This window comes from Cornus florida, unplaced genomic scaffold, assembly GCF_030987335.1.
Source record: "Cornus florida cultivar Cherokee Brave unplaced genomic scaffold, ASM3098733v1 CherokeeBrave_3.0.0_Hap2_Chr11, whole genome shotgun sequence".
NCBI classification, from domain to species: domain Eukaryota; kingdom Viridiplantae; phylum Streptophyta; class Magnoliopsida; order Cornales; family Cornaceae; genus Cornus; species Cornus florida.
The window spans coordinates 114,951,966-114,966,371 of NW_026775581.1; the positions used below are offsets into that span (position 1 = coordinate 114,951,966).

The 14,406-nt window shown below is 35.3% G+C and overlaps 1 protein-coding gene across 1 annotated transcript; it reads left to right on the forward strand.

The window, feature by feature from the left end:
- Positions 1-3,684: 3,684 nt before the first annotated feature.
- On the forward strand, positions 3,685-9,061 carry LOC132283504 (uncharacterized). The gene is made up of 2 exons (XM_059785450.1): positions 3,685-4,052; positions 8,650-9,061. Exons 1-2 carry the CDS (start codon positions 3,779-3,781, stop codon positions 8,793-8,795), a joined length of 420 nt encoding a protein of 139 aa, XP_059641433.1. The 5' UTR covers positions 3,685-3,778; the 3' UTR covers positions 8,796-9,061.
- The last annotated feature ends 5,345 nt before the right edge of the window (positions 9,062-14,406 follow it).

Sequence of the window (14,406 nt, forward strand, 5' to 3'; positions counted from 1 at the left end):
AAATGGATAAAAGGTCAATCTTGTCATTCTAATGCCTACAATGACATCCTTAACCTATCCCTCTTCATTTCATAATCTCACTTAACCCTCTTGTAAGTAAATGTGCGACGGCCTTAGTTTTACAAGTTAATGCGTCTTGTGATGACCCGAAAGTTGATCCGATAACGGATCTCGAATGCGAAAGCGAAAGACAAAACTAAGGTCTATTGAGAAATAACACATCTCTAAGAAGTCAAAGTGACCTTCCACGAGGTCACAGAACTCAACGGGAACGAAAGCATATGCTAAGGTTGAAAATAGACCAAGTGTGGCCCCAAGCGCAAAATGGTCTTTTCACCCAAAAACAAAGTCTCTAGGGATGTATGTCATCCCTAAGACATCAACGTAACTTCCCATGAAACTATAGAACTCGAAAGATAGTAAGACGCGGAAGCGACGTTTTAAAAACTGACAAGTTTAGCCCTAGGGGCAAAATAGTCATTTTAAAACAAGAACAGGTGCTTCCGAGCACACCATTGGATAGATAACGAAAAATCAACGAAGTCAGACTCAATAATCACTTTATTCGGAGTCCGGACGAAACAGTTATGGTCAAAACAAGAATCGGTGTCAAGGCTGCCAAAACCCTCAGGGCGCCCAAGAGGCACACCGCGCACGCGTGTGTAGCCGAAGCCCTTGATAGCAGCCGCAAGGGCCTGCATTGATTTTTGTACTTTAAATACTATTTCGAGGGCTTAAATGACCTTGTTTGCATGGGATTCCAAAGGGTTGAATCTCGGGTTGCCAGTTTGAGGAATCCTGGGAGCTACTTCGCTATTTTTTAAATTCAATCTCTTTGTTTGAGGAATTGGGTCTCCAACATTGAAGATCATAGCTTCCTCTCTTCATGATCTAGATGACCGTTTCTCAGTTTTTCATTTTGAGCTTGTTTGCCTCGAATTCTAGAAGAACAATCCCCCAGTGAGGTAAGGGTTATACTATGTTTATACTCTTGCTTTGGTTTCTTGTTTTCCTTGTTGTGATATATATTTTATGCATGTAAACTGATATTCTATGATTGTATTATATATATTTTGATTGTATATAACCTAGGGTGTCATTTTACACAAGACTTTTATGTGTCTACTCACTTGTATAATTATAGTTGTACTTTGTAGAATTTGAAATTTCATGTGTAGACTTATAATTGTTACCATTAAATTTTTGTATATTTATTGTTCCTAATTGCATTGTGAGTTTTGAATATGTCATTATAATTTAGGGATTTAATGAGTACAATTTTCGGGTTGTGACAGGGCGTCGTCCAATTTGATAACGATAGTGTGTTATTTTACCGTTTTGTCCAATGACATTAAAGATGTCATTTTGAATGAAGGACAAAATGGACATTCTAATCATTTTATGCTATTGATTATGCCAGTGCCCTAATGGCAGGAGGGAATTAGTTACATAAATTAGAACTTTGTGGGAGCTAAATGAAATTATAAAACATAAATAGAGTTTATGTGAAATATTGACAATAAGTGAAATTTACCCAATAATTTTTTTTGTCCCTTCAAGTTAAAAATGCAAACAATGGCACACTGTGTGGATGCCTCTGGAATCCCATGATTTTATGGGAATTAAATTTCAAAAGGAATTTCATTTGTTTTAGGGGAGTTTAAAAAACAAAAAAAAAAATTAAATTTGAAGGAATTTCAAATGAAAATTTTTAAGTTGAAAAATTCAGGAAAAAATGAAAAAACTTGTTAACTAACTATTTATGTAGCATGGACACGGATACGGGATACGAATACGACACGATACGGATATGTCGACGCGTCAAATTTTTAAAAAGTAAGATACGTGTACGACTCTGACAAGGCCATATAAATAAAAAAAATTATTTATATATATGTATTGAGAAATAGTATTATGAAATTTTAATTCATTTCTAATTTTTATACTATAGTTGTAATGACTTTTATATCATATATACACTTTTTCACTACTTTATTACAATAGTAATTTTATTTTAAATGAACAACCATCATTTAATGTTTAGTTTGTGATCATATGCGTATAATGTCAAATTATATTAAAGAAAATAGTTATAACACTTTATAATAGAATATGTTCATATTATTTTCAAAATTGTCGGGTGGGTTTGTATGAGAAAAGTTTGAAAGTATTGGTTTAAGTGTCCAAGAAGCGTCGGGGAAGTATCCGGAAGTGTCCAAAATAATAAAATTGTATTTTTATTTACGGACACATGTATGAAGTGCCGGACACGTGTCCGACGACTGTTTACGATTACGACTCTTTTGTAGAAGTGTTCGTGCTTCATAAATAACTACTAACTTATCAAAACACCCTTATACAAACCTATTTAATGTTTCGCGTCATATAACCATCTCTTACACATCTTTATAGTCTCTTCGCTAGGGATGGCAAAATCCTCAAATCCGACAGGTCCTCGCTCCGTTTAGGGCGGGTTTGAGGATCCTTTTGTGTAAATGAAAATGGGGATGGGGGTAGTTTTTGAAAACCTGAAGGGGGCAGTGATAGGGTAAACCGCCCCGATTTAAGGTGTACGTTTACTAAAATACACTTATTTATTATGATATATTAATGAATTAGATTAAGTATATATAAACACACTTCTGAAACACACTTGGAAAAATTATGACTTGGTTGTGTCAAGTCTTGGAATTTGAGAATAAGAAAAATTATGTGTTAAGAAAAATTATAATGTGTATTAATCGGTTATGGGGGTGGGGGTGAAATTTTAAATGGGAATGGGAGTGGGTATGAGGATGAAAAAATTCGCTGGAATGGGGAATGAGATCCTATCTCGTCCCGCTCCATCGCCGTCCTACTCTTATCTTAAAATGATACAAAATTGATTTTTGTCGATATCTTTTTACAAATTTCAGTTTACTCTAAACATAAAAATAAAATCCTACGGAGTATTTTAATTAAGATCCAATTTATTTTTCAATTCCAAATCCCATACGAATTTGGTCCCAAACGAGTAATAATTACAACTTAGAGCATCTCCAATGCTAAAACCTATTTTTGCATGCCAAATTTATATTTTGACAGGTGCGACAGTGCCAAGATGTTACATTTTAGCAATTCTGCTCTAATGGTACATTTCACACAAAATGCTATTTTTTAACATAACCACTATTCTTTTTCAACTACTATTCCCACCATTCATATTTGTATCAGTAAAATTAATATTAGGCACATTCTAAGTTAAGTTGTAGACATTAAAAAGAAACTAAAATTAAATCTAATTAAAAAGAAGTACAAATCTAAAAAATCTGGTCAAAAAAGGACAAAAAAAAAAAAAAAAAAAAAAAAACAATTTTTTTAATAATTTTTTTATTACTTTTGTGAATTAATTTTTTTTATATAATTTTTTTTTCGATATTAAATATATAATATACATATAAAGATGCGAGTGGGTGATGATCGGTGAGAAACGGCATTGTTTTAGAAAATGAGAGACTTGCCAAAAAAATTTGGCAGCCGGCCATAAATGAGAAGAAATTTGAAAATCTCAAATTTTGAGAATTCAAATAAGAGCCCATTGTAGAGGTTATCTTTTACCCAATTTTCATATTTTGAGTTTGAGAGGTCCAAATTGGAGTTGCTGTTACAACTTGATAAATGGAACAAAACAGGACCAGGTTGCATTTGTGTGTGTTGTGGAACTTGGAGGTAGGAAGCCCTTATAAAACAGCTAACCAAACACGATGACAACTTGAGCCACACAACTCCTTTTTTTCAAATGGCTCTCTGTTTCCCTTCGTCAAGAATACAAACTCCTTTTTTTCAAATGGCTCTCTGTTTCCCTTCGTCAAGAATACAACAGGCGTTGCCAAACACGGCTCCTTTAGCCACCGATTACTTCATTTCTTCTACGCTTCATTTCCACCGGTCGTTTCCAATCTTCCCCTCAAATCTCAACGCATGGTCTGGCCGTTGCCGCGCCACTAGTCCCGGTCCCCCACCGCCGCCGCTTCCTGACCCACCCACCGGAAAAGACCCAACTCCGTCCCCAGGTACCGTTTTACTAGTTTTGCGCTTGATAGTTTCAGTATGGATATTAATTTGGTTCACTTGCGTGTTTTAAGCTTTTTATTCATCCTTTATCGCTGTTAATTTTGTTAAAACTTACTGGCTAACTACATCTATCTCAAACTCACCTTGTATGTATACCACTTAGGTATAATTTATACAAATAAAATCAATTGGGTATAATTTGTGGTGTGGATGACTGGAAATTAATTGTGTATTCATAGTGAAATAATCGGTCATTTGTGGAAATTAATTGTGTATTCATAGTGAAATAATCGGTCATTCGTGGAAATTTTTGTTCTAAAACTCGCTATGTATGTATATCAATTGGGTATAATTTATACAAATGAAATCAATAGGGTGTAATTTGTGGTGTGGATTAATTGTGTCTTCATACTGAAATAATCGGTAATTTTTGGTGATTTTAAGCTTGCTTATTGTATATTTGTACTAATTTTGCAAATATTTTTTCTTTTTGGAAGGTGTTGTCAAAACATATTATAACTGTGTTCATATTAGTCAACTGTTTTTTTCCTTTTTTATTATTTTTTTTAAAGGTTGGTGGGATACATTTTACTCAACAAAAAAAAAAAAAAAATTCAATCTACTTGAGGCATACCTCAAGAAAACAACAATACAGAGGTGAAAACCCCATAACCACCAAAGGTTCAGGGACCAATCCAAACAAATACAACAAAACCAACAGTAGATCACAAGTCTAACAATACAATAAGAGCAGAAACTGCTATCAACCCAAACACATACAAAGCAACTACTATCTACTTCAGCAAATTGGAAACATAGTCAACTGTTTTAAGTATTGGCACATGTTTGTGGTGTCAAGGCGACACTTGAAAGCATCTAAAGTGCTTTATTGAAAGCATCTAAAATGCAATCCTAGCGGTTGGGGTGTTCCCGCTTGAGCCACAAGTTAGTCCTTGAATAATTGTTGCATAGTTAGAAATGCTATTTAGAGTGTGGGGGCTTTAGAATTGGCACTCTTTTGTGTGACAGAATTTTTACTACATAGTATGCTACAATCATGTATTGTAAATTTGTATTTTGTGATGAAAATTCGAAGGTTATTAGGTTTAATTTTACTAGGCATGGGAAATTAGTTAAACCATGATTGGGGGTGCTTTAATTTTTTTATTTATATCCTAATGTCCAAACTTATAAGTGAGCTTGATCCGGATCTTTAGCAAAGCAGTAGGCGGCTATCTTATACAAGTTACAGAACATGGCTCTCATGACAATTCACAAGATATGTTATTCATACTCAGTGCATAATCATATTCTGCACAAAGAGCCCAATTCACTTCCTTCATACCCCTGTAACATGTGCTTTGACACCTTAAAACTGCAAAGTTCTATAGAAAAGGACAAGGCATGTGGCCATCAGTAATGCAATAGAATGCAGAGTAGTTCTTAGTAGTACTGGCGTTCCAGCGATAATTATGTTGGAAAGGATCAGTCTACTTACTCTTTTCTTTCTTTCTTTTCTTTTTATTTTATTATTATTATTTTTTAATACTAGTAACAACATGAACTTCTTATCCTTAATTTCTTTTTATTTTGTTTTTGTTTTATTCCATTTTCCAAGCAACCAAACAATTTTAGAGGTAAGATATTAATACATTTGAGATTGAAAATTAATGATTTTTATTTATTTTTTTTGAAATTTCAAATGTATAAGGGTCCATACTTGATGTTGGGTTTGTTTTATAAACAACTTTTGCTGCACTACAAGACTTGGAAACCAAAAATCTCAAGAATCCTGAGTCTCTCTTTTTCTCTTCCTCTTCCCCTTATCATTTCCCTTCTATCTCTATGCCATTCTGTCTTTTCTACCCCACTAATGTGTGTGGGATTTATGTACTGGATTGTGGAGTATGTGTATGTTAATATGAAGAATGTAAAAATCACGTTTGCTCTCACAAGGTGAGCTGTTGTAATGGGCATAATGGCTGCTGTTATGGCCAAATATTCTCTTTCAGTAGTTTCATTAACGGCCCACTAAGTCAACTTACTTGAAAAACTTATTTTAAGCATATGTACACTTACTTTCTTCCTTAATGGAACTTCCTTCATGTTTACAATCCATATAAGGTAACTGTTAATATATATAGATAGATAGACATATAACAGGTCAACCATGTGTGACATATGAGTATGCGTATGACCATATGAAATATACACAACCTATATTAGATAGACACTCCTATTCTATATGTATGATGGGAAAATTTTCAAATTTTATAGAATACAAGTGTTCCTCACTTCTAAGATAGATGGGAACTCTGTTTTTTCACATCATAGGAAATTTAAATTATATTTTAGCATATCATTTAAGAAGAATAACATCATGTATTACACTGTTACCAAACATATTGTAGAGTGTCTGCACATACCGTGCTGACTTTGAGACACTTTACAAGCCAAGATCCTGTACCCCAAGCTTTAGAATCCGAGGTTAGATACTCAGACATGCACCTGTACTTGATATATGTATCCAGTTCCATGTCATATAGGAACGTGTTTCTTGTGAAAATTTTAAAGCACTCAATCTTCATCTGATTACTTGAGTTTAGATTCCCAAATATGTCAATGGTCAAGCCAATTAATGTTTAAGTGTCACTTATAAGATGCTTTTTCTTTCTCTCATATCACCTTACTCCTTGAATTAGGTAATCACTCCAACACCGGGAATTACATGAGTAACATAATTGCTAACTCCAACATAATTAAATGTATCATTTTGCCCTTTAGACTTGACAATTAGAAAATCGTATTACATTATTGTGTGTCATCAGCAAGTGTGATCTGAATTAGCTAGACGGGGCGATGAATGCAGAGAGGGCATAGACACAACTCAGTAGAGAAAGTTCTAAAATCGCACACTTTTTGGATGAAAACTTTGAACTGAATGGAATATCAGATTAGAATTTGTTGAGCAGCTGGCTGATTGGTATACTGACATATAGCTGGTCTTGAAATTCCATGGCAAGTAATATTTCCATTGTTATTTGGTGGCATTTAAAGGTACAAACCTATTCTCCAGTACGGATCCATCAGTACAAATAATAGCAAGATATCACAAACATTTTGAATTTCGTAGCATGACCTTACAAATGTTGATGAAAGGACTTATTTTATGTTCTTTATAAACAAATTAAACAGTACAGGACAATGTCATTTCTAAGGATTTTACACGTGTCCATAATTAAACAATCTAGGATGATGTCATTTCTCAGGATTTTACACATGTCCTTGAAGATTAACTTCTAAATAGTTGGTGTTAAAATAGTCAGAATGATACAATGCAGCGCATAAGAGGCTGCATAAAGAGCAAGCTCAAAGAAATCAAATTTGAGGAGAGTAGTTCAAATTTTTAAGAAAAGATCTCTTGGAAGTTTTAGGTTGTGCTAATTCGTATTTACATCTTTCTTAAGTCAATATGTTGCTGGTTTAGTCTAATTTATGTTTTGTAATGTTTTACTGAAGCTATGTTGGATTGAGTGACGCAATTCTAACCCTAGGTGTTTAGCCTAAACAAAATATAGGTTTGGCATACCGTATATAGCCTCTTAATTACTCTTCTTTTTTTCTTTAGTTTTCTGTATTCTATAAACTTGCTAACTGATCTTAATAATTACTCTTTTCCAACCGTGACGTCCTAGTTTAATAGGCCCAATCCTTTCCTCCATCAAAGGTTAAGCCTTAGCAACTCTATAAAACTAAAGGAAACTAAAGGATCAAAGTTACTTTAAGAGTTTACTTTTCATAAAACTAACGTAAAGCACATTGTTTTCCAGCCGTTAGCCACAGGAAACCCATCATAAACCACCTAAAAACTTTCTTTAGAGATGGACCATGTCAATCTCAGTGTCATAGTTTGCAGGGAGTTGTTCTTCCAACTTCTCTTACCTTACTGTTTGAATTGTTAATTTTTTTTTTAGGGTCTGGTATAGCAGATTCTTTTTTAGATGGGAATACTGATAATATTACTTAACTTCTCTTTGTAGCATCTGTTTGAGATGCCAATCATTAGAGGGAGAGGTAAAAAAATTTGATGTTTCATCGCATGATGAATATGTATAGTTCCTTACCTGAAGTGGGCAGCTGCTATATTTTCGTTTCCATGGTTTACCTTCACTTGCTAAAAATTGCTTAATGGTACATGCAATTTTTCGTAGGACTACATATTATTTTCATAAAGGTTCAACTTTTGACTTACTAGTTATTTTGCTTAATGTTTACCATTTTGAGTGATCTAGTACTAGTATCTGATCTCAGTAACTAAAACTTGCGGAATTTTAATAGAGCTCCATCTTTTAATAGGATTTTCACCCTGATTTTTAAATGACAGATTGAAGATCTTTTTTTTGTCTAATAGTGATATAATTTCCCAAATAAGTTGCATATTATTGGAGTACTTTATGCGATTGGTTTTAAACTTGTTGGATATTTTCATATGATGGGGCTAGAGTTCTTTCCTTTAATCTTGCCTGCATCCACTGCTATTGAAGTTCTTTAAACTTGAGAGTTTTCACTAGTCTCCGTTTGTCATTTCCTCAACAGGTCCTGCAGCAACTTTGGGTAGATTGCAAGATACTCTGCAGATCTTCTTTGCAGTTCTTTTCTGGATGTCCCTGTTCTTTTGGGCTTCGGCATGGGATGGGAAAAATACTGGCAAACCAAACAAGGGATCTCGGTTTAGAAGATGACCTTATTAAGCATTTGGCTGTATATAGTAACAGGACCTGAAACGAGTAGCTGAAGAATATAGATACACGAAAAATAAAAAATAAAAAATAAAGAAGGGCAAACACAGTGCACGAGGCTCCCGCCATTATAACATTTTTGTGCATTGTATGTAGCATTGGCCTGTTAGAATTGTAATGAATGTAGACTTTATGTGTTTATTTTGTTTCCTCAGAAGATCACTCTTGAAATCTTCACGAAGTTTGAAATAAAGAAATCATTTTATGGAGCTTGTAGAATGTTGATTGCATGGTATGGAACAGTATGGGGAGGTGATAGGCATGATATAGGTGACGGTGTTGGAGTGGGGATTCTCTACAGTAGAGGGTTCTTTCTATACTTTTTTGGATGGTGTAGATCAGATCACATGGCCCCGTCAGAAGATGGTTCACGGTATTGTTCGCCGGAACAATATAGTTGCCATTGTCGTGGAACTAGGGGATGCTGTAAGAGAGTGTAGGATTGATTGACGTTGGAAAGCCATTGTCAGTGACAAATTTTTGCAGGTGTGGCAACGATGTTTGTAATAGGTTTAGATGATGTCCTTTTAGTGTGTGAGAGAGAGATGATGATGATAGATAATGAAATTACCGGAAATATGCAGTCCCATATGTAGAGACAATTATGGGGAAATTTTTCTTGGGTAGTCTGGAGGGGATTTAAACTCCAGACCTTCAAATTTTAAGGCAAGAGTTTTCACTGTGAAATTATGGAATTGATAGATGAAATTGATATGTAGTAGGGTATGTGGGTATGTCATCATACTGTACTACATAGGCTCGAATGTGGTAACATTATTAAAGGTAGCTCTTGTCAACCTTAATACACAGAAATGAATTGGTGAAGCCGAAGTGCAATAATTCGATTAGTGGGACGCAGCTGAGGAAAATATCATAGCTTTTTATTTGTGACGAAAACAACAAAATGATACTCATGCTCTAACTACTACTGCTTCCCTCAATTCTATATATATATATATAAATGTTGACTGAATTTTCCAAATGTTTCTCATGTTTGTCTATTATTTAGTCATTTTCAACTTTAAATAAATTGTTAAAGTTCTTGTCAAATAATTCAAGAAGGCAGAAGAGTTGGTTAACGACTACACAGCTTGGAATTTTGAGTTCGATTCTCCCATCATTTTCGATACTTGATATTGGGATATGCATTGTACTGGTAAAAATTTCTTACCTTGCGTGGTTTCACCCGACCCGATCTGCCCCAAATAGGACAGGCATGAAAAAGGGCAAGTGTGGGAAAACAAAAGATAATCGACAGGTGGAGGAGGTAATAAATATCACCTGTCAAATTCATTGGAAATGTCAGTGAAGACTACAAACTCATTAAGGATTCTTCCCACCTCCCTCCCCCACCTTGTAGTATTATAACATGATATTGTATATTATATTGGATATTGAAACTTTGTTGTTGCATATTGCATAAATATTACATAACATTTTCATGATATGCATATAAAGTATATAATTTTTTTATACATTTTAAAAAGTTATAATATTTATATTTACAGCAAATAAGGACTGAATACTGAAAAGAGTAAAGTATTCATTTATAACTAAATAAAAAAATTAAGAAAATGTGAAATATCTAAATTTTCTCTCTTTATATATATAATATAGGATTGCAGATAAAAAAAAATCTTTGTTTAGGCTGAAATTCGCGCAGTCCGATACGATACCGTTTTCCTGCAAGGAAGAGAGGAGAAGATCGATGAACCTTGACGGCACTGGTGTAGTGCCTGTCAAGAGCTCTCCGACGATCAAATTAGTCACGGAGGTCTAAAAAGAAGGCAGGTATTAATAATAGTTTTTACGTCGTACCTTCTTTAATGGCTTGATGCCCTATTTATGACTGTCGATTGGAATCAAAATCGTTCCGCTGATATCGATGGTTGACCTTATCTTCCGCTTGTGAGAAATCATAGGAGATTTATTACTAAATTTGTCGGGATATGATTTAATCCTTTTGACCTCCTCTAGGTATAGTAAGATTATTCTTACTTGTTGAACCATGTCAGATTTGATTTCATTATTCTTGATAATGAAATCTAATCAATCTTATCGAGGGTAGGGTAGGTTTATATTTTTCCCTATGAGTTGCTCCCCATTCCCAAGCTTGCACGTCTAGCTTTGGGAATGTAATAAATAATAATAATCCTTTTTTTTTTTTCTTTTTCTTTCTCTTTTTTTTTTTTTTTTTTTTTTTTTTTTTTAATACCCCTGTGAACAGTACCCGCGGGTATTATTCACATAAATAGTAACTTAGGGAATTTTTTTTTTTGCACCCGAGGGAACAGTACCCTCGGGGTACTGTTCCTGAATAATTTTTTTTTTTTTTTTGGGGCACCCGAGGGAACAGTATCCGCGGGTACTGTTTATGAATAGTAATAATAATATTTTTTTATTTTTTTATTTTTCCAACCCCGGTGAACAGTACCCGCAGGCACTATTCATGTGAATAGTAACTCATGGTTTTTTTTTTTTTTTTCTTCACCCGAGGGAACAATACTTTTCTTTTTATAAGGGAATAAATTATACGAGTTTCGTCCCTTTAGTAAGGGAATTGAACTTTACGAGTTTTACTCAGCTCACCTCTTTAATAAAGAATTTTTATTTACTATCCCTTATTGTAAGGGGATATTAATTATGGGATTCATCCAACCCATGTCATTGTAGTCTAGGACATTCATTTATTATTCTTTTATTACAGGAATATGGATTACGGGATTCATTCAACCCAGGTCCTGATAATATAAGATACTTATCCCCTATAGTCCAGGGATATGGATGACGGGATTCATTCAATCCGGGTTCTTGTAATACATGACACTCATTTACTATTCCCTTATAGTACGGGGATACGGATTACGGGATTCATTCAGCCCGGGTCCTTGTAATACAAAACACTCATTTACTATCTCCTTTTAGTACAGGGATACGGATTACGGGATTCATTCAGCCCGGGTCCTTGTAATACAGGACACTCATTTACTATCCCTTATAGTACGGGATACGGATTACGGGATTCATTCAATCCAGGTCTTTGTAATACAGGACACTCATTTACTATCCCTTATAGTACGGGAATACGGATTACGGGATTCATTCAGCTCGGGTCCTTGTAATACATGACACTCATTTACTATCCCTTATAGTACGGGATACGGATTACGGGATTCATTCAGCCCGGGTCCTTGTAATACAGGACACTCATTTATTATCCCTTCTAGTACGGGGATACTGCACGTATAAACTAAAAGGAATTTTATTAAAGACCATCATTATTAAAAACAAAATAACACATGATGGAGCTACCCTCCATTTAAAATGATTAACTAAGATGCTCCCAGTCTTTATTGTGAATGACTTGATAAGGCTAATTCCAGCCGCGAGACAATTTCTAGTCGGTATACTCATCTGAGTCATTCTCATGATATGTGCTGTCACTCTGGCTAAAGAACGATTTCTTATATTTGGTATTATTTTAATCCCTTGCGAGAGGGGCTGGCCTCTTCTTGTCCTCTCATTCCTTCCGTGCACTCATGGTGTCTTCAGCGTTGATGTGTTTTTGCGCTCTGACTAGTAACTCTATCATGCTGGTGGGAGGTTCTTTTGATAAGGAGAACAAGAATCTGGAGGTTTGGAGTCCTCCTATGAAAGCGGTTAAAGCTACCTTGTCGTCCGCCTCTTCTACTTGCAACATCTCTGCGTTGAATCGGGTGATGTATTCCCGAATCGACTCTTCCTTTTGTTGTTCCACGGTAAATAGGTAGGTAGCCGGCCTCCTATGCCTCTGACCTACAATGAAGTGGCTCACAAACTGCTTATTCAATTCTTCGAAGGTGTTGATGGTTCCTGGCTTCAACTTGTTGAACCAAACTCTCGCTGATCCCTTAAGTGTAGTGGGAAAAGCTCGGCACATGATTTCATCTGGCACAACGTGTAACTGTATAAGAGCTTGAAAAGTTTCCAGGTGATCGAAGGGATCTTTGGTCCCATCGAAGCTTTCGAACAAAGACATCCTGAACTTGCTAGGTAGTGGACATTTCATAACGGCGGGGCTGAAAGGCAAGTTAGTCCTTTGTACCAGGTCATCTACGGCGGCAGGATCTTTCCCTTTCATAGCCTGCATTACATCTTCCATTTTCCCCTTGAGATCCTTGATCTGCAAGTCTAGATGGGTAACTTTTTTTGTCTTTTCCTTGAGACAGAAGGCTATGCTTTCAGGAGGTCGGGAACTCCATAGGAGAGATAGGTGAACCACCTCTCTATGTCGGGTTCCCACCTGGCTTTGTTCCACTTCAGTCTCATTTTGGGGGGAATGATTATCCCTCTCTTCAAGATTTTCATTACCTCCGTTTGGACTTGAGAGATCTTGTCCTGGAAAGTTTTGTTGAGCCGGTGGAACAAGGTGTTGCAAGAGCGTTGCATTTTGCTAGATCAACTGGTTCATACCCTGACTCAGAGTTTGAACCTGTAGTTCCAACGCTGCAAGCCGTGCCTGGTCGTTTGGGACGTCCAGGTTTTCACCCGACTCTACCCTTTGACCAGATTCCTGTGACGGTGTTCCTTTAGTAACCATACCGGACTGCAAACGTATATACCCAACGAGTAATTAATTGATTCAAGGGAATCGTGATTCCCACAGACGGCGCCAACTGTTGAGGCTGAAATTCGCGCAATCCGATACGATACCGTTTTCCTGCAAGGAAGAGAGGAGAAGATCGATGAATTTGACGGCACTGGTGTGGTGCCTGCCAAGAGCTCTCCGACGATTAAATTAGTCACGGAGGTCTAAAAAGAAGGCAGGGATTAATAATAGTTTTTACGTCGTACCTTTTTTAATGGCTTGATGCCCTATTTATGGCTGTCGATTGGAATCAAAATCGTTCCGCTGATATCGATCGTTGACCTTATCTTCCGCTTGTGCGAAATCATAGGAGATTTATTACCAGATTTGTCGGAATATGATTTAATCCTTTTGACCTCCTCTATTTATAGTAGGATTATTCTTACTTGTTGAACTACGTCAGATTTGATTTCATTATTCTTGATAATGAAATCTAATCAATCTTATCGAGGGTGGGGTAGGTTTATATTTTTCCCTATCAATCTTTATGGTATGCAGATAGAGTATATAACCCCCTATATATTCTAGATTTCCTTAACGTTAAATTTTGGTGCAAATAATGACTTAAATGCTGAAAAGAGTAAAGTATCCCTCTACAACTGAATAAAAAATAGATAAAAAAAACTAATTAAATGTGACGTGTGTGTATGTATATATATATGCAAAGACATTGTTGGAAGAGAAAAGGGTATTTTTAAAATTTTATATTTTAAAAATGTCATGTGTGCACATGAATAAAATTTTAATGAAAGAATGATATCAAGCTATTTTTTGGCAAATTTTTTCAAATTTAATGGACTTAAATATTCAAAATAAAGACTATGGGTGTTATCTATAAAAAAAAAACGTAAATATTAAGGGTTTTTTTTTTTTTTTTTTTTTCATTTTTCTCTTATAAGGGTATTATAGGAAGAGATGAGTGTTTTT

Excerpts from the sequence above, each read along its gene's own strand:
- LOC132283504 (XM_059785450.1), top strand. The coding sequence starts at position 3,779 with ATGGCTCTCTGTTTCCCTTCGTCAAGAATACAAACTCCTTTTTTTCAA. Across the intron at positions 4,053-8,649 it reads AGACCCAACTCCGTCCCCAG|GTCCTGCAGCAACTTTGGGT; the intron begins GTACCGTTTTAC and ends TTTCCTCAACAG.